This window comes from Cuculus canorus, chromosome 6, assembly GCF_017976375.1.
Source record: "Cuculus canorus isolate bCucCan1 chromosome 6, bCucCan1.pri, whole genome shotgun sequence".
In the NCBI taxonomy this organism is placed as follows: Eukaryota; Metazoa; Chordata; class Aves; order Cuculiformes; family Cuculidae; genus Cuculus; species Cuculus canorus.
Genome location: NC_071406.1, coordinates 40,843,687 through 40,865,928, shown reverse-complemented (window position 1 = coordinate 40,865,928; position 22,242 = coordinate 40,843,687). Strand labels below are relative to the sequence as shown.

The 22,242-nt window shown below is 50.0% G+C and overlaps 1 protein-coding gene across 3 annotated transcripts; it reads right to left on the bottom strand.

Annotated features, from left to right (window-relative positions):
- Positions 1–1,730: 1,730 nt before the first annotated feature.
- Positions 1,731–19,093, bottom strand: ASB18 (ankyrin repeat and SOCS box containing 18). Of its 3 annotated transcripts, none has more exons than XM_009570118.2 (6): positions 18,875–19,088; positions 14,955–15,225; positions 13,665–13,932; positions 5,024–5,522; positions 4,302–4,415; positions 1,734–3,467 (listed from the first exon to the last, which is right to left on the bottom strand). In XM_009570118.2, exons 1-6 carry the CDS (start codon positions 18,938–18,940, stop codon positions 3,282–3,284), a joined length of 1,404 nt encoding a protein of 467 aa, XP_009568413.2. In that variant the 5' UTR covers positions 18,941–19,088; the 3' UTR covers positions 1,734–3,281. The 3 variants fall into 3 exon arrangements, with proteins under 3 accessions (XP_053926646.1, XP_009568413.2, XP_053926645.1); XM_054070670.1 differs by having other exon boundaries at positions 1,736–3,467; positions 14,955–15,476; positions 18,875–19,027; XM_054070671.1 differs by lacking the exon at positions 4,302–4,415 and having other exon boundaries at positions 1,731–3,467; positions 18,875–19,093.
- Between the last annotated feature and the right edge of the window lie 3,149 nt (positions 19,094–22,242).

Here is a 22,242-nt window from a genome sequence, read left to right as displayed (position 1 = left end):
CTGTAAACACTCCCTTTCCCCATAGCTCCTGATTATATCTGATTTCATTTAAAGCCATGGGGGATTATAAATGTTCATGCAATCAGGTTCATTAGGACTTCAGAAATCTCATTTCTGATTTGGATGGGCTCCGCGCATCTCCCGCCCCAGCGCAGCCCCATCCTCGGCTTTTAAAGGGGGAGAAAAAGAGGCTTTTTTTTTTTTCATTACTTCGGGGCTTCATCCTCACCCCGACGAACCCCTTTTTCACCACCGAGCAGGATGTGGGGAGTAAGGATGGATTCCCACCGGGAATTCTCCCCCGGGGACCCGATTCTGGCGGCAGCTCCGGAGGGATACGGGGGTGGGGAAACCCCCGAGGGGGCTAAAAAGCCTTTTTGGGGGGGTTTTTAGTCCTCTTCAGCTGTTTAACCATCTCCAAGTTAAACCCTGCGCTCCAGGGCTGGTGATTCCTATTCTTTAGGCAGTCATTTTTGCAGCCACTGCAGGGTGGAAAACCGGGACGGAGCAGCCCCTCCAGAAGGAAAAAGCGAAGAGCGAAGGTCTCTGACATCTTTTCCTTAATAGCAGCTTAATATCAACCGCTTCTCATCAAACACAGACTCAGCAAAGAGGAAAAAAAAAACCCACCCACCCCCCGAAAAGCCTTCATTTTCACCCAAATGTGTGGTGTGCGCTGCGTTAGCTGCCTCAGTAATTTAATTGGAATGAAACGTGAAAAATGTGTCATTTTTTTTGAAGAATTTATGCATCGCTTCCTGGAAATCTCATTGTCTTAACTAGCAGCCTACTGTGTTCTGTTTAGCAGGCATAATCGCATTTTTATGTGTCTCCGTATTATAAGTTAATGTGACCTCCCGTCTTTAGCTGCTGGAGGAAAAAAAAAAAAAATCCAATAAAAATGAGCCTTTCCCACAACATTTGCATCAAAACAAGGCGCCGGCAGGAGGACAAAATATTAATATATATATTTATTTATATTGCCCACCCGCCAAACTTATCCCGAGCATCCCAGCTCGGAGCATCCTCCCTCGCTGAGCATCACCCACCCGCTCCCACCGCGGCGGAATGGCTTAAAGGGAAGGGAAAAGCTCCCCCCCCCTTCCCAAGAGCTAAAAATGGGGGGGTTTGGGTTGTTTTCCTTATTTTATTCCATTGGAGGGGGGGGGGGTTTGGCCGATGGGTCCCGCCGTGCCCAGCGCGCCCCCTGCGGGACACGGGGCGCCGCGCAGCCCACGCGTGTCCGCGGTGCTTCCCAACGTCCCACCGTGATTCCAGCCTTTCTCAGACCCCCCCTTGGGCTGAGCATCCCCCCACAAACCTGCTTCTTTTACCCCATTTCTCTCTTTGAAGGGTGTTTTCTTTCCCCGCTGCAGGATAGGGAGCAGAGGTGGTGGATTTTAGGGGAGGATGCGATCACCTGGTGGGACTCTCCATGCAAAATTCCCCGATAGGGATGGAAAACGCGTCGTTCTTCCCGTTCAAAAGATGGAAGGCTCATTAAAGGCACCAAAATTTAGATTTGGATGGCTCAAGCGCAGAGTGACTCAGCCAGGACGGGGGTTTTATTCATAGAACCATAGAACCATCGAATCATAGAACCACCAAATAACAGAACCATCAAATCAGAGAACCATAGAACCATCGAATCATAGAACCACCAAATAACAGAACCATCAAATCAGAGAACCATAGAACCATCGAATCATAGAACCACCAAATAATAGAACCATCGAATCATAGAACCATAGAACCATCGAATCATAGAACCACCAAATAACAGAACCATCAAATCAGAGAACCATAGAACCACCAAATAATAGAACCATCGAATCAGAGAACCACAGAACCATCGAATCATAGAACCACAGAACCACCAAATAATAGAACCATTGAATCAGAGAACCATAGAACCATCGAATCATAGAATATTTCAGGTTGGAAGGGACCTTAAAGATCATCCAGTTCCAACCCCCGTGCCATGGGCAGGGACATCCCACTAGGTCATGCCGCCCAAGCTATCATGGAAATTTGGAATGGGTTTTTTTTTGCCGTGGGGCGTTCCTGCATGGGACAGGGCTCAGGTGCCAAAGAAGGGGCTTCGTGATGCCAGTGCACATCTGCTTGGCTGTGCCCCCACACTTAAAGGGGGAGAGATGTGAAAGCAGCAAGTGGAAGCTGGGAGGAGGGAATTGCCTTTCCCTCCCCATTCCCATGCTCCCCACTCCGCGGGCACTGGCTCCGGGAGCCAGGGATGCTGCCCGCATCCTGCGCATGTCGTCTGTAGCACCCTCAACGGTGGCGGGTGCTGCTGCAAAGCCCAGTCACAGATGAAAAGAAGGCTGATTTATTGATATATATAACTATTTTAAATAGTGACTGTAATTAAGCAATGGAACAGTTTGGCGGGTGCTGTGGCAGAGCTGCCAGCATAAGGACAGCTGTTCTTCCAAGGGGCGCGTGCGCACGCTTACTTTGGTTCAGCAGAAACTCATCTGGGGAGCCTGAGGGTCTGGAAAAACAAATCCTCACTCCTCCTGGTACCTTTTGCCAAGTCAATGTGGGAAAAGAAAGACCAAACTGCTTCGCTTTGGGCTGCCACTGGGTTTTCCAGCCCCTCCGCGGACTCAGAGCAGCAAAGGGAACGATGAGTGTGGGAGGTGCTGGTGCATCCTTTGGATAGCGGGGAGCTGGGAGAAACAGGGGGGCTGTGTCACTCCTCACCTCTGGTGTCCTGCAGGGAGTAACCAGCTCCTTCTGGGTAGCTTCTACATAAAAAAAATAAAATTTTGGTCTATTTTACGGTCGATATTAATGCCACTGGGCACTGCACCCTTCTGGTGGCTTCCACACTGCACCTCTGCTCCCAGTTCACTTGTTTCACTCACGAGGGGATCTCTCCACAGGGATTTGATGCCCATGTGGGCTGGTTTGAGTTGTCTGCCATGTGTGCTTGCCTTTGCACACCTGAGGAGCCCCGCCGCTTTGCAGAGATCCTTTATAATGAGTATTATTCATATCTGCAGCACGCTTGTAACAGCTACTAATCATTTTATTACTCTTTGTAATCTATTTAAAGCACAATTAGAAAAAAATCTATACAAAGTTACAGCCGAAAGCACATTTTAGTTACGTTATAAATCCCTGAAAAACAACCATCTATCATGACAACCAGCGCTCCTTCACTCGGCTGACAGAAATGGATGTTGCTGTGCTTCACCGAGGGGTGTCGAGGCAAGGGAGGGCTGGGCGGCAGACCTCGTTTGGCTCCTCTCGGTCCTTCAAAGCACGACTCCTTCGGGATCCAGCAGCAGGTAATCCTGCAAAGGCTTGGGCACAGGCAGCAAAGGGATGAGGAGATGGCATTTGTTGCCAAACTGTTTCCGAATGGCGGAGCGGCATAAGTGTTGTAGGCATCGGACTGTGCCCACCAGCCGGAAGAAGGACTCGTAGAATAGCTGGTGCTGCTGCAAAGGGAGAGGGGAGAAGAAAAAAAGAGGAGCATCAGTTGGTTTTAATCTTTTTCCTTGTTTAAGCCAAACAAGCCAGAGAGACTTTTTGAGATGAAGATCTAAGGGGAGGAGGTAAGAAACCCATTGGTGATGGGTGTCCATGTGCTGGTGTGGCCCCTGCAAGCAAAGGCTGGATGAGGAATTCTCCTCACATGTGGAGCAACCCAACCTCACCGCTCTTTGGGGAGGATGCTTTCCTGCCCACCCCCAGCAGCATCCCTGCAGAAAGCCTTAGAGCTGACGGAGAAGGCACCCACTTGTTTCTAAGATGGGGAAACAAAGCAGGATCGGGCAGAGCAGCTTCAGCCCTCCCTTAGCTTGGCATAAAAATAATTTCTGCCATCCCCTGGATTGTGCTGAAGAGCTTTATTTGCATTTTAGCAGCTGTTCCCTCTTGCAGCAAACCTAACCAAAGACCTGCAGGGGCAAGGCAGCCACCTGAGATCATTCAAGAACAAGCTGGCTGTACATGTTGCATGCCTGGAAACAAGCTTTCTAGAAACAAAATCAGTGGTGTGGGCTCCTGCCAGGCTGCAGCCTCGTCTGAGGTCACTTCCAGGTGCTGGGATTGTATTTTATTGCAGGGCACGGGCAGGAATAGGTGTTTTGGTGTAGATGGGGCTAAAGGGATGCAAAGCTGCTGAGATGAGCCAGGTGTGTGGTGGTGCTCTGAGGACTATTTCTTCCCCCCTTCAGGTGATGTTTGGGTGGGGAAAAAATCCTCTTGGAGGGTAAAAATCCCCTCCTCGGAGCCCAGTTGTCCCTGTGAAACAGCCAGCTCCACCTCACCTGGAACACCTCCTCTGGCACAGCCTCAATCCACTTCTCGGAGACAGGGATTTGTGAGTAGGAATTGAAGAGGACTTCGATGATCTCTGGCACAGCTGCACAGGACTTCAGCACCTAGTTTTAGGGGTTCAGACAGAGATGCATGTCCCAGAGGGCAGAGCATCCACATGCTGCAGCCAGAGCTCACCCCACCCCACCGCTCTCCAGGCTAGGACAGTCCTGTGTTGGTATGAGGTAGGTGTAGGGTTTGTCCTTGCATGCTTTGGAGACCTTTCTCCATCTGTGAAGCAGCAGGAAGACCTGCCTTGCTGTGGAACTTCTTCTGAACACGGCCCTTGTTTCTTATTTACGTTTTTGGCTTGTGCGTGTCAAGCCAAGATAATATCAATGAAACACAGAACCGTAAGGTGGCTACACTGATGGGTGATGTATCAAGCCTGTCTTTGACATCCTTAGGCAGGAAAAAGTCCTTCTTGCCAGCCCCTCCAGTCCATGCTGGCTCCATCCTGCCTGCTTTTTCCTGCTGCCACATCACGCTGGTGTTTTCATTCCCAGCAGCATCTCCTAACCCCAATGCCACAGTCCCCTCTCCCAGCTCAGATCAGGAGCCTTTCCCAAACCCTCCCACTTCCACACTGCTTTTTCTTTCCTAAAGCATCTCGACCTCAACTGCAAAACCCCAGGTGTGCGGGGATGCGTGGGGGCTGTTTTGGGGTTGGTACCTTGACGAAGGCAGGGGGCCATATCTTCTGGGAGCCGTGGTTGAGCAGCAGCTTGACAGCGAGGTGAGGCCGCAGCTCCCTCTTGAAGGCGGCACCCTGCAGCGCACAGCGCAGCGGGGAGATGCCACCGTAGTCTAGGGCGTTGACGTCGGCCCCGCGCTGCAGGAGGAAGAGCGCCAGGCTGGCGTTGGCAGCTCCACACGCTTTGTGCAAGGGGCTCCTCCGCATCTCATCCCGGGCATCAATATCGGCACCGTTGGCAGCCAAAAGCCGGCAAAGTTGCAGGCAGCCCTCGCCAGCACCCGACGCCCGTCCGCACAAGACACTGAGGGCTGTCTCCTCACGCATGCTACGCGCATCAACGAGTGCCCCGTGCCGCAGGTAGAGGCGGGCATGATCGCAGAGACAGTGCCTGGCTGCCACATGCAGCGCCGTCTCCCCATCGTCCTCGCTGGGCAGGTTGACAGTGGCCCCGTGTCTCAGCAGGAGCTTGGCACATCTATAAACAGAGGGGGAGTCTGAGTGGTGCACCACCCAGATGGAGTTCAGGGAGCATGGGCTGGAGTGCGAGCGATGGGCTGGGATGAGGACGGGTATCAGAATGATGCTGGGCTCCCACAGGGCTTGTGGCACTCAAGGATTTTGTGAGGGATCAGCAGGGGCTGGGAAGGGTGACCCTGTGCTCTGGTGCCCATCACAGTACTGCTGATGCTGGTTTGAGCAATGTCTCCCTCTTGCCCTTGACCATCATCACACATGAACAGTCATCCGTGACCATCCTCGACTTCTTCTGGGAAGGGACTTTTTACAAAAGCATGTAGTGATAGGACTAGGGGGAAAGGCTATAAGCCGTAGAGAGTAAGATTTAGACAAGACATTAGGAGGAAATTCTTCACAATGAGGGTGGTGAGGCACTGGCACAGGTTGCTCAGGGAAGTTGTGGCTGCCCCATCCCTGGAGGTGCTCAAGCTCAGGTTGGATGGGGCTGTGAGCAGCCTGATCCAGTGGGAGGTGTCCCTGCCCATGACAGGGGGGCTTGGAATTAGATGATCTTTGAGGTTCCTTCCAACTCAAACCATTCTATGAGTCTTTGAGCACTTTGACCATACTTCACCATCCCTGACCACCTTGGCCCGTGAGAGTCCCACCATCCTGGAGTCACCAGGGACCAGTGATCCTTATCTCATCTGTGCTGTTGCTCAGGCAGCACCTGGAGCGGTGCCTATGGTTAACCATGCCAGCCGGGTCTGTCCCAGCCGGTGAGGGCTGAAGGATGCATCCAGCCATGATGAGGACACATAGGGCGATAAACCCCTTTATGCCATCAACCCACCAGCTGCAGCTTCATCTCCTGGTATGGGTGCAGCACTGAGGCGTTATGGAGATGACCTAAACAATCCCACTCCTTGGGTGACACTCACAGAGCTTCCCAGCTAAAACCATCCTTAAACTGCTGCATTAATCTGTGCTGAGACTGAGCTGACGTGGAGGGAAACCCTAGGTAATGCCTCTGTGCAGCAGAACAGCTCCATGTGGGTTTGTTTAGGTATAATAATGGATTCCCTCTCTCCCATTAAGGGACCAGAAAGCTCATATTGGGCTCCTGCCCCAGAGAGCACTGAGAAATATGTTATCTCCCTATCCTGAAAAGAAACACCCTTGCAGGTGCTTTAAGTCTGCCAAAATGAGTTTTGTCAGCTTGTTTGGCACCTGGCTCTTGTGAAGATGGAGCACATGCAGTTCTCAGGAGGAATAAATCAAGGTAAGCAATTCTCCTCATTCCAGATCACTGCTCCCACCTCTCCTTCCCTCTAACGTCACCGTGCGTGGTTGCAAAGAAGGGTCGTGGCTGCTGCGAAGCGAGGACACTGATTCCCATCAGAGCTTTCCACCTGCATCCTTCTGACAATGGAGGAGGGTTAAAGACGCCTGCTATGCCCTGGTGGGGATTTTTTTGGCTCATATGTGAGTAAATGGATGTGATCAGCCAGTCTAAATGAATCAAAGTGACTGCTCCATCTCCCGCTGGGAGCTGCCGGGGCCGACACGGCTCAATGTCACTGCCCGGACAGGGCTGTCGGCAGCCGGGTTAGCACGTGGGGATGAGCTCACCGCTGTGGCACAGAGGAGTTATTTTCTTGGAGGGGGCTCAGGTCCACGTGCCGTTGAAGTGAGACCTTGAAAACGTGGTGAGCTCGTGTTTCCCAAGAGAAGCTGGTGGGGAGGTGGGAAGAACGCTCCTTCAGGAAGCCTCACCAGTGGCTGCCTGGAGTCTAGGGAGGTGCATCAACCACTAAACCCACTCCGCCTGTTTGATTTTCCTCTAATATGCTTTCATTTTAGCTCAGGTATAATCAACAGACCTAAGTGGGGTCCTAGGCTGATGATACAGAAGCAAAATGAGGGGGAGGGATGGGGGAACCAGAGCCCCAGCCTCATCCCTTTGGCCAAAAGGATGGAGGGGAAGAGGAGCCCTGGGAAGGAAGGATGGTGCCAGGGCGTTGTTCACTTTTCCTGTCACAGATAAATGCTAATATACACGGGCGAAAATAATAGTAATAATAATCAAATAATAATAACAACGCTACTTGAATCTTTCTGATTCTCTATCACCACCTCCCCCAAGGCTTGATAAGAGCCGATGAGATGTTCTCTTTCCTTGGTGGTTCACGATCAGTAAATACTTCCTTGGGCTGCAATATTTCCCATGCCTATCAAGCCTGAGTTTGTTAGGAAATATCCTGCAGGACTGTGGCGACAGGCTGTTTCTGCAGTCTTTGCAGGTGTAAAGCTCCCAGGTGCTGCCAGCCTGCACTGGATCTCACCAGAGGCATCCGCTGTGGATGCACTCTACTGTGGATGCAGTTGTGGGTGAACAGACTGAGCATTGGCTTGTGCCAGCCCCCAGATCCTTAGATCTTTACTTTACAATTCTCCGTTTACCCTAAAACACGCTGAATCCCTTTCTCGAGCAATGTTTTGTCTCTCTAAGGTCTTTTTGGTGTTTGCTGTGTGCTGCTGGTTGGTAAAACTTCGAAGGAGGGGGTGTGTTGCTGGAGAAAATCTCATTCCCGCTTGGTTGTGTTTACTGGTCCTGTCTGTCCCTGGACCTAATCATAATGACTCTCTTGGGTCCTCTCTGGGTTAGCTTCATCCTAACATAATGGTTAGCTCTGGCATCCTAAAATAACGTATTTGGGATCGTTCTGCAGGGAAAAATGGAAAAAAAGTATATTTCTGCCTTGGGTGGAAACACAGAGCAGCCTATTCCTGGAGATAAATCTCTTTGGTTCTCTTTTTTTATAGATTATGCTTCAAGCATCTCTGTCTCTCCCCAAGCAGGGAGGCGGCTGTGCCCTGAGACCCTGAGCACAAGCACTGCGCTGGTTTGGGCAGGCGCTGTGTATGCAGAGAACCTGGGCTGAAGGTTTGCATCTGCACAGGCAAACCAGAGGGACCATTCCCCTGCCCTTCACCTCCAAGTAAAGTGTGGTTCACCACGGGTTGCCTGGCAAAGCCAAGACCTGCCCCCAGTCCCTCCAGCCCAGTATCCTCGCTCTGTCTTGGGGTTTCCCCTTACTAAGGGTGGGATGGGAGTTCAGTTACAGGGAGCTCAGTTCCTCTTGGCCTCTCATTAGACATCCCAAATATCCTTCTAGAGATACCAGAGTGGAAACGCCACCATTCTCAGGTACTGTTTTGCTGAAGGGTGATTCTTATTTGTTACCAAGTTCAATGACTAAGTTGTTGGTAGAAACCCGACTCACTTTATACTGAATTTTTCCCTGGATACTCCTCCCTCAGCAATGAGGGAATGTTATTGAGGGGCTATAAATAAGGGGTCATCTCCTCTGGTTAATGGAAATGATGAGCCCCCGGGAGGATCACGTGCCTCCTGTTTGGATGTATGGGGCATCAGCAGGTGCTGGGTAGATGCCATTCATATTTGCTGGCTATACGCTCTTATTTTAGCCTCTAATCTCTGCTCACAAACTCATATGTTCTAACACTTCACTAGTGTTTCTGCCTTCTTGGATTTTTTATTTTTTTGTATTTTATTTATCATCAACCTGTTGTTCACCATCAAAATTAGACTAAAATCCCATTAAATAAGGCTCAGCAATCTCTTGCTGCTTTTTGAGGACTCCTTTCTGCTCCTCTGGGAATATTGCAAGAAGCTGTGGGATTAGTCCAGCAGAAATTCAGACACAGCGTGGCAAAGCAAACCACTTTCTTTTCCATCCAGCCTGGCCGAGCAGCTCACCAGTGGCAGCGACGACCTTGAAAAGCCACCCTTACACACAGCTGTGCCTAATTTTCAGTAGTTTAAACTCACTTCCAAACTCTTCCTAACTGATTTGTGCGTGATAGGTAACACACCTGGATGTCTCTTTGCTTGGGCAAGTCGCTTGGTTAGGTCAAAATGGCACTATTTTATGATAACTGGTGTTAGTACCAGAGGTTTGCCTTGCTTTGGGGTGCTGGCTCAAATAAATGGGATAAATTGATTTGGATTTTATTTATTTATTTATTTATTATTCACCCATCAATGGGGTTGGGGGCAGATGTTGGTGCAGCATCGGGAAGATGTGCTCCTCACCTTGCTGCCAGGATGGATCCTACTGACCTTTGCTGCCAGCATCCCCCTTGGGATGCTGCTCAGTTTGGGCTGAAAAATGCCCAAACTCGGGAAAGCAGGATTTAACTTGAAATGGGATGCAATAAATTACCAGCAGGAGGAGCAGGAGGTTGGGGCAGCGAAGGCTGGAATAAAATTCCTGTCCCAAAATCCCACCCAGGCTCTCAGTATTCTTAAGGAAAAATCTGTTTAGTTTCCTCACCCTCGTTGGGGCTGGAGTGAGGTTTTCCCATCCTTTGCTCAGTTATTTCTCATGGCATCTGAGTTACAGTCTCCCGATCTGCGTGTGATTTATTGCAGGGTGGATCCTGCTCAGAAAACAGCCTTCCCCAAGCCTGGCTCTGAATGTAAGGATTATTCTTATTAATTTCCTAAAAGAAGGAGAAAGGAAACCTGGTGGTTTTTTTTTCAATAGATGCAAATCTTTTCAGGCACCGCGAGCCCACGAGTGAGCCATGGTGGGGCTGACCATGCTGGAGTGAACACCAGCCCAGGAGCATCACTCTCAGCACATCTTTCCCAAAGCTTCGTGAGCTGTGTGAGCCCTGATGTTGTCACACCAGCTTGGGGAGCAGCTACTCCAAAGAGCAGGATCAGGCCTTGGGTTGTGCTCTGTGTCTAGTTTTGGGCTTTTTATTTCTTGCTGAGGACCATTAAAGAGCTGGTCTTTCCTAGCGAGGGTGGGAGTTTCCAAAAGGATGGCTCCAAACGCTCGGTTTTGTATTTTAGCAGCTCTAAATGGAGCAGAGGATGAGGTTTAGCACTAGATGATGCTAAATGCTGGCTTTTAAAATCCACAGTCTTTTTATTTGTTGTAACGTTTCCCTCCCACGGTGGTGTCTGGGCCTATGTTGGAGGAGTCGGAGGGTGCCATGGGGCCAGATCCCACCACTGGCAGGTTAATGCCCATCTCCCTGGCATTTGGGAGCCTTGCTGTCTTGACAGCATTGCCTTTTTATGTGCCTGCCTTCCTGCTTGGCTCCTGTTTTGTGCTAATTCTTCCCATGATGAGCTATCCTGTCTAACATCCCCTAAGCAAACCCCATCCTATCTCCCTGAGCTGGGTGCTCCCATGATCGCTTTCTATCCCATTGTTTCTTGCACCAGAGCCACTTGCATAGCGAGTCTCCTCTTGCATTGACTCATCTCACTGCTCATCCCCCATCCCTTGCTGCTGGAGTGTGAGAGCCAGACGACAATTCTGGTTTCAGCTCCCAGGGTGGAGAGTAAGCCTGAAGATGTGAACGCAGAGATGTCACTCAACCGTAAGCCCAAGTTGGTCAGAGGGAGGGGAGCATCTTTTCTCATCCCTTGGCCTGCCTAAGTCCTCTTGCCTCCGTGGAGGGCTGGGGAAGGCAAATCCTGGGGGATATCTCTCCAGGTAGGCTCTCTCTGGTTGCACGGGAAGCCTGGAATCTTCAGAGAGGTTCTTCCGACTCTCAGATCTGAAGGAGGACTCTACAAACGTGGTAGCGTTCACCATCCGTTCTGCTGTGGGTACCGCGATGGGAGGCGGGGGCTACATCCTACATCCCTGCGATGCCGCCTTGCCGCCGCCCTGTGCCTGCTCTTCTCCCCAGCACCACCGGGAGAGTTGAGACTCTTCCTCTCCCCTTCAATTATTTTTATTTTATTTTTTTTCGGGGTGCCAATAAAGGCAGCCTCCTTTAATCATCCCAGCTTTAAGAGGGAAACGGGAGAGCGCCAGGGAGAGTGTGCAGTGAATTTAGAGACTCATCTTACCCCACCATGTTAATTATCTCTGCTGTAAAAAAGAGGTCAAGGAGAGGAACTCTACTAAATAGGCCGACGTTGGCATGAACAGCTCCTAAAGTGAAGAAGGTAAGACTGAACTTTACTGGAACTTTTTTTTTTTCCATCTCTTCAAAAAGCTCCTAGATTAAAGCTCTGATATCCTTTTTGTTGAAATCTCATGGATTCTGAAGCTCAAATGGCTGGAAGGAAGCCCAGATAATTTTTTTTTATCCCAGTCACTGAGAGGCTCAAAGGTTTTAAGTCCTGCCCCCATGGTGAATTGCCGAGTATATGGGAATACAGAAGAACCTGGCACATAGGTGTTCTGGCCATTGTTATCGAGAGGGAGAAAAATAAAATAGCTCTCTATGTAGGTCAATGACCTGCTCTTTATTGTCAGTAAAAAATTAAGGATGACCTAAAATCTACTACTCAATAAAAAAAATAATAAAATAAAATAAAAAAGGCAAGGTAAAGTAGTCTTCCCCCTAATCAAAGAGGAAATGTTTGTGTTACCTAAAGCTTGACCTCCTCAGTCTCTAACTTTAGCAAAGTCTTTGCGATTGAAAAGCAGTGGTCGAAACCTCAAAACCTGTCTGAAATGTCTATTAATTTTTGATCTTTCAAGGGAGTTGGCTTAGTTATTGTAGAAGCCCCCGTAGCGCCGGGTAGCGTAGTTAAGGGTCTCTCAGCATTTCCATTATAAAGCCCCAATATTCAAGGGCTTATAACTCAGCTGTTTCCACGTTGCATCTGTCTGATCCCCGCGTCGCCGTTTGCTGTCTCACCTGCCATCCCTCTCCACCTTTCTGGGGAAATAACATGTCAAATGATGACCACAGCTCATATTTAATGCATGTGTATATTTATTTTCTAAGCTGGGAAGCACCTGGCCAGAAATCAGACCCTTGGACTTATGTGGTCCAAGGGGTCATCTCCATGCACCAGGTTAGTTTCTGTTCCCCAACTCTATGGGATGAAAACGAGTCGGTAAAGACTAAAATATCTCCAGGGGCTTTTTTTTGATGGCATGGGGTTTAGAAATGGAAGGCTCGAAGGTCAAGAGGGAGCTTGGGTGAAGAAATTAAAACCAGCTCCTTAATATTGATGAAGGCTGCCTGTAGCATCCTCCCTTACCCATCCCACTCCCTCCAACCCTCATCGCACCAAGGGTGTGTTTGATTAATCCCTGGATTTTTGGCTGAACTAAAACTTGATTAATACCCGATGTTGGGCTACCTTGCAGGGACCCTTATTTACAAGACAGGCTTGAGATATTTACGTCTGCCAACATTCTGCTTTCTGGCTGCTCTTCTTTTGCAGAGCTCTTTCCCTGACACCTGACCCATGATATGTTGGATCTGTAGTGGGAACCTTGCTTTCAGCACCTACTTCTAGTTAAGCTTGCTGCCTACTTAAAGTGGAGAGGATTGAAGGCTTTTCACTGCAGCTGGCGGGCGATGAAATTTGCTACAGACCTAAACAGTTTCTTCAGGATATCAAAGGGCTGAGATTTATATAAAAAATAAATCCCAGTTCTTTGGGTCTAATGATTCAGGCACTTAATGTCCTACTGAGACATACGCGTACATATGAAAAGCTGATTTTTCAAGGCAATGTTTATGCTCATCTCTATGTGATGCTGATTCAAGGTGGGAGTGGACTCATGTGGTTGAGCCTTAGCCCTGACTATAAACCAAGGTGGACCCGCCTGTGGCTTGTGTGGGCTGAGGAGGTGAGAGGATTGCTCAACATCCCACAGACCCCATCCCCTCATTATGGCTCTGGGGTTGGGATTTTAGGAGAAGCGTGCACCCTGATTGTCACTAGCACCCCTCATGGATGCGGGTCAACCCAACCTCCTGTGCTCCTCGTGAGGATGAGGAGGGTCGTGGTGGCCCACACGCTCTGTAACTGGATATGAGCATCTCCTGGGGAAAGTGTGCTGGACATAATGATTTTAAATAGAAATCATCAGAAGAGAGGAGGAAGAAAAAGCATATGGAGCTAGACCGGGATGCTTCTGTCCATTGGAAGGAAACCTGGGCCATGTGATGTGCCTGCACCGAAATGTCCTTTTTTGTCTGTGCTGAGTTTGCTGCAGCAGCTGATGCACCTGGGAGATGTGGGGGCATGCAGGAAGCCTTGCTGGTCATGATGACACCCACAGAGGCAAAAACAGTGGAGTCTTCATGCAGGGAATGAGGTTATCAGCCAGGGGATGCTGAGGGAGGACCATCTCCTTACCTCAGGGAGTCTTGGGTGGTGCAGAGGTGGAGCGGGGCCAGGCCCTCTTCGCTCAGTAGGTTGGGATCAGCCTTGTGCTCCAGCAGCAGCTCGACGCAGTCAGTGTGCCCCCCAAGGCAGGCTTCGTGTAGGGGTCCGCGCCCCCCTGGTGCCAGGTTGGGGTCGGCCCGTCGGCGGAGGAGATGGCGCAGGCAGGCAGTGTGACCGTGGCGGGCGGCGAGGCACAACGGGGTGCTGAGCTCCTGCTTGTACTCCAGTGACCACAGCCCTGTGGGGAGGAGTGAGCAGGGCTTGACACACGGGATTTGCACCGGGGACAGGACTTGGGTATGATCCCATCCACCGTGCACCCCCCTCGTGAAGAAACCAGATCAAGATGCTGATTTTCTCTTTTTTCTTTAAGCTCACTGGTAACTTTAAGAGTTTCAAAGAGCCTGGTTACGGTTGGTGGGGGCTCCAAGCACTGCTGGCAAGAGAGAAAGAAAACCTCCCCTGGCATCTGCGCATCCAGGAGCAGGATTTCATGTGGCACGAGCTGGGTAAACCAACACCCTGCCCACAACCAGCTGCCCAGGGGACCCTCTTTCCAAGACCTTGCTGGCAGGAGCTGAAAGGCAGCTCATGATTTCTGAACCTGCACCCAGGGCAGGAAAACCACGTTTTTGTCGGGACTGGGCTGGGCCAAGTTGGGTGGGAGAGCTTTGGGTGGGTGATGCAGGACTGGGCATGGGATATGTTGGGTTTGAGTTCAGATAGAGCCAAGTATTGCATTTCCTGACAGTTCTGGGACCATCACTAGATGCAGTGCCCATTGGATAACTGGGATCATGGGGTTGGGAGGCAGGTACCATCATCTCTGGGAGCATCTTATTCCTCCCAAATAGGACCAGGCACCAGGTACCACCAACCTGGGAGCATCTCATTCCTTTGAAATGGGACCAAGCTGCTGTTCTGAACAGGGAATTTAGGTTGCGAGAGCCCTCTTGCAAGCACACCTAAGCTGTAGAGCACCCCGTCCCAATCTGAAAACATCATGTGGACACAAGCTTTTTAAACTTCTCTGCCCCTCCAGTGGGTTAGTATGTGCAGAAGAGAAGAATACAACAAAAGAAAGTGCTGAACATTTATGGCTAGGGCTGCAGGGCACAGTCAGCTAATCAGAAACCAGCCATTTCAGCAACAGGCTCTACAAATGGAGCTTTAGGCGTTTAAATGCACTGCAATTCTATTTAGGATTAGTAAGTACTTGTTTTTTAAATTTTTATGGGCTGGCCTTTACAGGAAAAGTACCTGAGAGTCCATAAGATGCTTGGCTTTTCACTTGCCACTCCAGCTCATCTTTACTGATCTCAAAAACCAGGTTGACATCTTGATAGTACCGGTCAGTCAAGACCTCGAGGCTTTTCAGGTCTCCCGTGACCAGGGCCATGTAATACTTGGTGGAGGGAGCACGAGCCGTTAGAGGATGCTCTGAATCCAATTTGGGGGATATCTGTAGCTTTTCTGTTACAGGTCCTGGTAGCTCGCCCATTCCAGTGCTTCCCATATGTGTAGGTCCTAGCTGAGAGGATAGACAGGCTTTTATAGTTCATTGTTTCCATCCTCCTGGACTCATTGTCTAATTATAATCCAGTTAAGGCTCTACTGTTGTCGTATTTATAACTCCGGCGGGGTCAGATGATAACAGGCATGCGACACAATGAGAGTCAAACGGTCACTGGGCTGTGTTGTGGCAGCACCTCTCGGATTAAATAACCCGTTTAATTGCAGGCAGCACCTTGGGATGTGGGTGTTTTGGGAGTAAAATGGTACCTAGCATTCAGGGGGTAAAAAAAAAAAAAAAAAAAAAAGAAATTTAGCCAGTTCTGTCTCCCCAACCCCACGTAACCTTATAATATGCTCTGAGAAAGTGCTTTTTCTCTGCCTAACAGTGTGTTTTTTCTTACTTTCTTTTTTTTGTTTGTTTCTTTAAGGCAATTGTGGTTGCTCTACAGAAAAATCTAGATGTCACGTTACTGGCCAGCACGATGGGGACTGGCGTGCTGGTGTGTCCCTGCAGGGATGCAAAGCACTTGGCAAAGGCCAGTGAGGTACAAATCTTCCTGGGGCCTCGGCAGGGGGAGAGATGCTTTCCTCGCCGATTCCTTCTATAGCAGAGAAAGTGTGCAGCCTCTGCTGCCATTTAAGCACGGGGATGGATGCCAGCAGAGTGTCCCTGGCTCCTGCTGCCCCGAGGCTCGTGGCTCCTTTTCTCAAGGTCACTGAAGAAGCCCGCAGCGGGGACGAGAATAAACCTCAGCATCTCATGACTTGGTGACTTCAGCCCGAGGTTCTGGGTGACGCAACCCCTTCTGCCTGCCAGTCCTCCTGTCCCATCTCCCCGAGAGAATAAAAGATCAAGGCAGATCTCAGGATGATGTTAGACTCTATCAAAGCAACCAGAAGTGGAGGGACTGCTGAAATGCTAAGTGGTTCCCTCCATGTGGAGTCAACCCAAGGCTGGAAAAACCCAAGGTACCATAGCATCATTTTGATCGGAAAAGACCTTTTAAGATCATGAAGTCCTGTAAACCTAACACTGCCAACTCCACTCCCTAAGTGCCACATCTACATCTCTTTTAAATACCTCCAGGGATGGTGACTCCACAACTTCCCTGGGCGGCCGTTCCAGTGCTTGGCGATGTTTTCAGGGAAGAGATATTTCCTAATATCCAATATGAACCTCCCCTGACAGAACTTGAGGTCATTTCCTCTTGTCCTATCACTTCTTACTTGGGAAAAGAGACTAAGACCCGCCTCCTCACAACCTCCTTTCATGCAGATGTAGAGAGTGACAAGGTTGTCTCCCCTCAATGTTTGGGACCTTCTTTCTAGTCCTCTGCAAGCGAGGACCTTGCATTATTGTGGCAGCCCCAAGCCAGCAAATCTGTGCTGTAAGAGCCATCTGAGGTTTCTATCGGGCTTCCTCAGCACAGCTCTGGTGACATCTGGGCGTGTGGCCCAGGAGAGCGTGGGAAGAGTATGAAGCCACAAGAAAAATCAGTGTGTGTCCACCCCGGATGGGATCACGCTGAGCTGTGTTTGACTTGGGATCATTGTGAAAAGGACTCCCTGGCTTGAGGTTCACCTGCAGTTTGGCATAATTTGAGGGCAACCTATGTAGTCTTTCCCATTTGTTGTCTTTCCCACTTGTTTCCTCTCCCTTAATCTTTCTCTCCCTTACTTCAAGGCTGGCCTTTCCACCTGCCCACAACTGCTCGGTTGGTTTGAACCCCCAAATCCCGTTGTTTCTTTTCTCTTACCACTTGTTGCTACTCTGCTACCTCCAGCCTTTCTGTGCCCCTTCACCCTTCTGATATCGGCTGAACCACCTCTTCAGAGCATTGCTTTGGGATAAAAAATAGCCTTGTTATCCACTGGAGTCCCTTAGCTGGCACAGGAGAAGGTTTGGAGACTCGGGGAGTGTCAGAGATCGGGATCGTTTTCCCTGGGGATTTGTCCGTGGCTCGTGTTTCACAGCCCTGGCTCACTTCCCTCTCCGCTTATTAGCAACCTGATGGTTATATTTTTGTAGCGGCGCGGAGGAAGCCTGGCTTCACGTGCTCGTGCTCACACCGAGGGCATTGCCTTCCCGTGGCACAGTCCACTTCCCGTGCTGGCAGCTGGGTATATTTAGCAAGGAGTCTAGACCGTCTCCATCAGTCGTGGGCTAATTTTGCAAGGAGTGTGTGTACATGTGCGTGCCTGGCATTAAACTGCCATTGAGAGTGTGTTGAAATACCCCGTGACCCCTTCTTTCGAGCCTTTTAATCAGCGCCTATTTGCATATAACACTCACTTCTTAAGTCAAGGTAATGACAGGATTAACAGCACTGCTGATGGGGAAGGGGGGGTTAAAAATAGCCAGGAGGAGGAAAAAAAAAGTTCTCTTGTAGCTGAATGGCACATATAAACACACGAGCCAGGGCTTCTGCCAGCCAAGTCAAGTGCTTTTTTTCCACCAATGAGCGGAAAGTGATGTCAGGATGAAACAATATTCCTGTGTTTCTAAGGGGAATGCTATCATAGAGGCAGGAGTGATTTACTGCAGAGAGGAGCTGGCAGCCGGCACACCTGTGGAGCATCCTGGGGCTGGCCAAGAGAGAAGTTCCTAGCTGGGTTTCAAAGGAAAATTGGGGGTTTCAGGTGCTCACGGACGCCCTGTCTCCTTTGGGCAGGGATTTTGGGGGGTGAAGGAAGGCTGGGAGCCCACAGCCCTACCCTCTCCTCTGCCACTGCTGTGCTGCACAGCCTTGGGCACATCACCTCCCCTCCTAGCATCCCGGTCCCCACACAGCCTGACTCTGTGGCCCCAAGGGCCTGATCCTGCAACCAGCTAAGCCTGGGATCACCCTTCTGTGTCCTTACTTCAGTAGAGATTTTTCTATAGAGAACCAGGCCCCAAACACTGGCAAGGATGAGCACTTCATTAGCAGTAGCCTCGCACTCATTAATCTCTAATGCAGGGGTAGCATCTTAACCTTCTCCCTGCATACAACTGTTTGCAGAGTACACCTCATTTAACAAAACATTAAGCATTTTACTTCCTCAGATCAAGTGTATCTATTAATAATGACTTAAATTGTCTGCGCCGGCTTCACATTAAGAGGAAAACTCATTCCTGGAACAAGAAATAGCACGATATGTAGAAACAAAATGACTTCTGAGCGAGTTCATTCCCCAAGTTAAGCTGCCGCATAACAACTTAGTCCTCACACCCGGTAGATTTCAGCCCATAATAACATGCCCTGATGGTTCAAAAAACCACGAGGCTGCCTTAAAAAATGCGGTGAGTCCAGATGTGCCCATGCCGAGAGCTCCTGGCGTTGCCACTGTGATTTACAACTGCCCTCCGGCAGCGGGGAATAGCATTATTTCTTTTTTTCCAGTGCGATCAAGGAGCCGGGGGGCTGGCAGCCCGCGGCACTGCCTCCTCCAGCTGCTCTCAAGTGTGGATTGCGATGCACCACTGATTTAAAGCTTGCACCCCCTGTTGCCCCCCAAATGATTCAAATCAGCTGTCTGAGTGGCGGAGCTCCTTGTGATGGCTGTGTGTCCCCCACCCGGCATTCCCCGGTTGTGGAGAGGGGATGCTGTGCCTGCAGCCAGGGGACCGAGAGACGGGCAGGTGGGATGGCGAGGCCACCAAACCATCAGCTGCCCAAGCCTACCTTGGAGGGACGGCGGCGTAAGGGCGACTGTCCTTGGTGATGCTTGCTGCTCTCCCTGCCCACCATCCCCGGCTGGGCAGAGCAGGGTAGACGGTTTAACCTCCTCTCTCGGAGCCAGGTGCCACCTTGCAAACAACCAACCTGCTGCTGAAACGTCCCCACGTTTATATTCCCAGCGCTCCCCTCCCCACCTCCATGTGACAGCGCTGCCCAGTTATGTGGCTGGTGACTGCGCGAGGGGGTCAGACTGCAGGATTAGCTCCAGCCAAGGCACCCACGCTGGATACACGTCTCTGTGCCGGGGTGCGAGTAGTGCTTTGGCACCCCCACCAGAAACTTTGGCAGGTGCCAATGAGTGACTACAGCCAGCCAGGCTGCTGCAGGGATCAGCCCTCCTTTAAAAACTGCCACCCCGTGAAATATAAACTCGTTCTGAGTCTGCATTGATTTTGTCCGGTTTTCATAGGAAATGAGATAACATTTAAATAGTGCCAAAACATTTCCTTTTAACAGCTCTATAAAACACGGAAAGGTATTCTGTGCTATACCGGTTTATAGCGGCCCTTCTTTGATAAATGTAAATAATTCAATTAAATTAAAAAAAATACCCTTTCCCATTCTCATAACCATGCACTACTTTCCTTCTCCCAACAATTACAGGAGTAAAATACACTATAGCTCTTAGCTTAACTAAAAATACTAGGCTTCCCTTCTCCCCCCCTCCGTGCAGAAGAATCACAGCTGTGTTATCCCCTGGGAATTCAATCCCGGTGCACATCCTCTTTTAATGGCGAAGGGGAGCGCTACCAATTATTTAACCCCTCAGTAATGCGCTTGTGAAATGTCACCCTGACTGCCAGTCTGGAAAATCATCTCAGACTGACTCTCGTCACACGGCCCTCTTACAGTACAAGGCCCAGGGATGGCATTTGCTAATTAGCAGCTCGTCCCTCCTCTCTGGCAGCGAGGAGTCTGGGTTATTTTCAGCAGTCACCCTTGAGGTTGTTGGTTTGTAGGCTGTGAAGGTTGTATTTTTTTTCCCCCCTCTCTACCCTAAAATAATAGAGCCCCTTTGGCAAAGGAAGGCACCGAGCATCTCTGCTGAACACGGTGTTTCTACTGCAAAATACTCTCGGTGAGTGGCACAAGCAGCCACTGACATGGAGCTTTCAACTCAGTTCACCTTAGATTTGGGGATGTGAGGGGCATAAGTTCTTCCCTGCACTTTTTCCTCTTTCTCTCTACCTCTTTCTCCTAGAAGGTGTGTGTCTGAAGGCGTACAGCAAGGCCACCTTAACTTCTGAGTAGCGACAGTTCAAGGGTCGTGCTTGCTTTTAAGGGTTGCCTGAACCCACCCAACAGGGTTGAGCTCCACCTAAGCAGTGCAAAGGCTGGTCCCTCCCTGTGCAAAAGCCACCGAGCTGGTTTTTGCCATGTAACACCTCTTCCTTTAAACGCCCAAGAACTTTGGTTCCCCAGATGGCCAGCTAGAATCTAAGCACCTGCTTGCATATGGTGGCTATAAAAGCCACCAGGCCTGCTCTGGTTCCACCTTGTAGGACTTAGGAGTGGAGAAGCCAGTGATGAAGGAGACGCTGAAAAGAAACCTGCCCAACAACCCCTCTTCTGAAAAGCAGTTTTCTTTCATGAAGGCTGTGCGCAAAGGGGAAGGTCAGTTGCCCTGGTGTACTCACTCAGGATACACCACCCAACTCGATACCATTTCTTAGAACACTAACCCAAGAGAGACACAAACCCAAACCCTTGAGATCTTGGAAGAAAAAAAAAAAAAGTTTGTTCCTGGGATGACAGTTTCAAAACTGCTGCGTTCAGCGGGGATTTGGGCCATCTTGGCTATTTAACAACATCGGAGCATCGTTTTCATTTTCAGTTTGCTTGGATGCGGTGGAATATAGAGGAGGAAAGGAGGCACGTGGAATAACACTATACTGTATAACAGGGTGGGATGGAAAGAACAGAGCAAGTATCTTGTTTGACCAAAGCAGCTCATATGCCAACACAAGGTGGCAATGGCTCTGTGCACCCCAAAAAATTGCTTCTGGGGTCATGCAGACATTTCTGCCGCTGAGCTGAGGCAGAGGAAGGTTTGGAATCCCCAGAGCATAAGTTTATTCTCAGTTTAGCCAGCGCTGCAGCCAATGCTCTCCCATGACTGCAAAGTGGGTGGCCCCCCAACTTGGCAGGTGTCCCAGGGGCAGTGGGTCCCACCATGGCATCCCTTGGGGGTCCCAACGAGGAGGAGAGGGGGTGCCATTGCAGAGGAGAAGGAGAAAAGAAACAGAGGAAGGTGAAAGGGATTAGAGGCTCCTTATAGGTCGGCAATGCAGGACCTCCTCCTGAGATGGGAGACACCCAAGTGCGAAGTGCCATGTGTCAACACCACAGCTCACAGGGTGACCACTTTAAAAGGGACTTATAAATGATGCAGGGTGAGGACCAGCACTGGGTTCCACAGCACTCAAACCCCGGTCCTTTTCCCTAAAAAAATGAACCAGATTCACCCTGTTTCTTATATGGATCCCTGCCAAGAGCATCACTGCGACCCAGCAGGCTTTTCTTTGCCAAAATGCCACAGGAAGTAGAAACAGAAGAGTTGGATGGCACCATGAGCTTCCACAAGCCCCTTCCTTGGTTTCACGCTGTTCTGTGCTATTCAGCTCCCAAGTGAAATTAGCTTTTGACACCTGAAAGTGTAACATATTTTTGGAAGGGAGGTATTTATGGATCGGAAGAAGTGTTTCCCAGATGTACCCAAACTAGAAAGTTAAGGGATAATTGCTTGCCCTCTGGCTGCAGGAAAACAAACTCAACTGTCCTTCATTGGTCATATCCATTTCTGGGGGATTGATTTATTTTTTACCAGTGGACACATCTGAACTTCACTTGTCAGCATTAATTAGTGGGGACTCAGCCCGATTCATTACTGCTATGACCTTTCCTTGGTGCAGCTGCACTTTAACGAGAGAGCCATCTGGTTTCCCTGCTCACCTCTGCCTTCATTCCTGCCCCTGCTTCCCATCACTGTGGGGCACAGGCTGGAAACACCGCCTTGGAAATTACAGGTTGCTGCCATGGTGGGACAAGGCAGATGGTTTTCAGGACCATCTGAGGCACCTGGACCATCCGTCACGCTGGCAGTGCCCAGTGGGGCAAGCTGTCAGCGTATCACCCCCACCACCATGTCCCATGCCCTCCTCAAGCCCGCGATGCCAAGGGTTTCTCTGCTGAACGTGGAAGGTGTCTCCAGGGCTTTGGGCTGCCCTCAGTGTCCACCCGTGAGGGGCTTTATGAGCAGATGGAGGAGATGCATTGACTTAGGGACATGGTTTAGGGAGTGTTAGGAATGG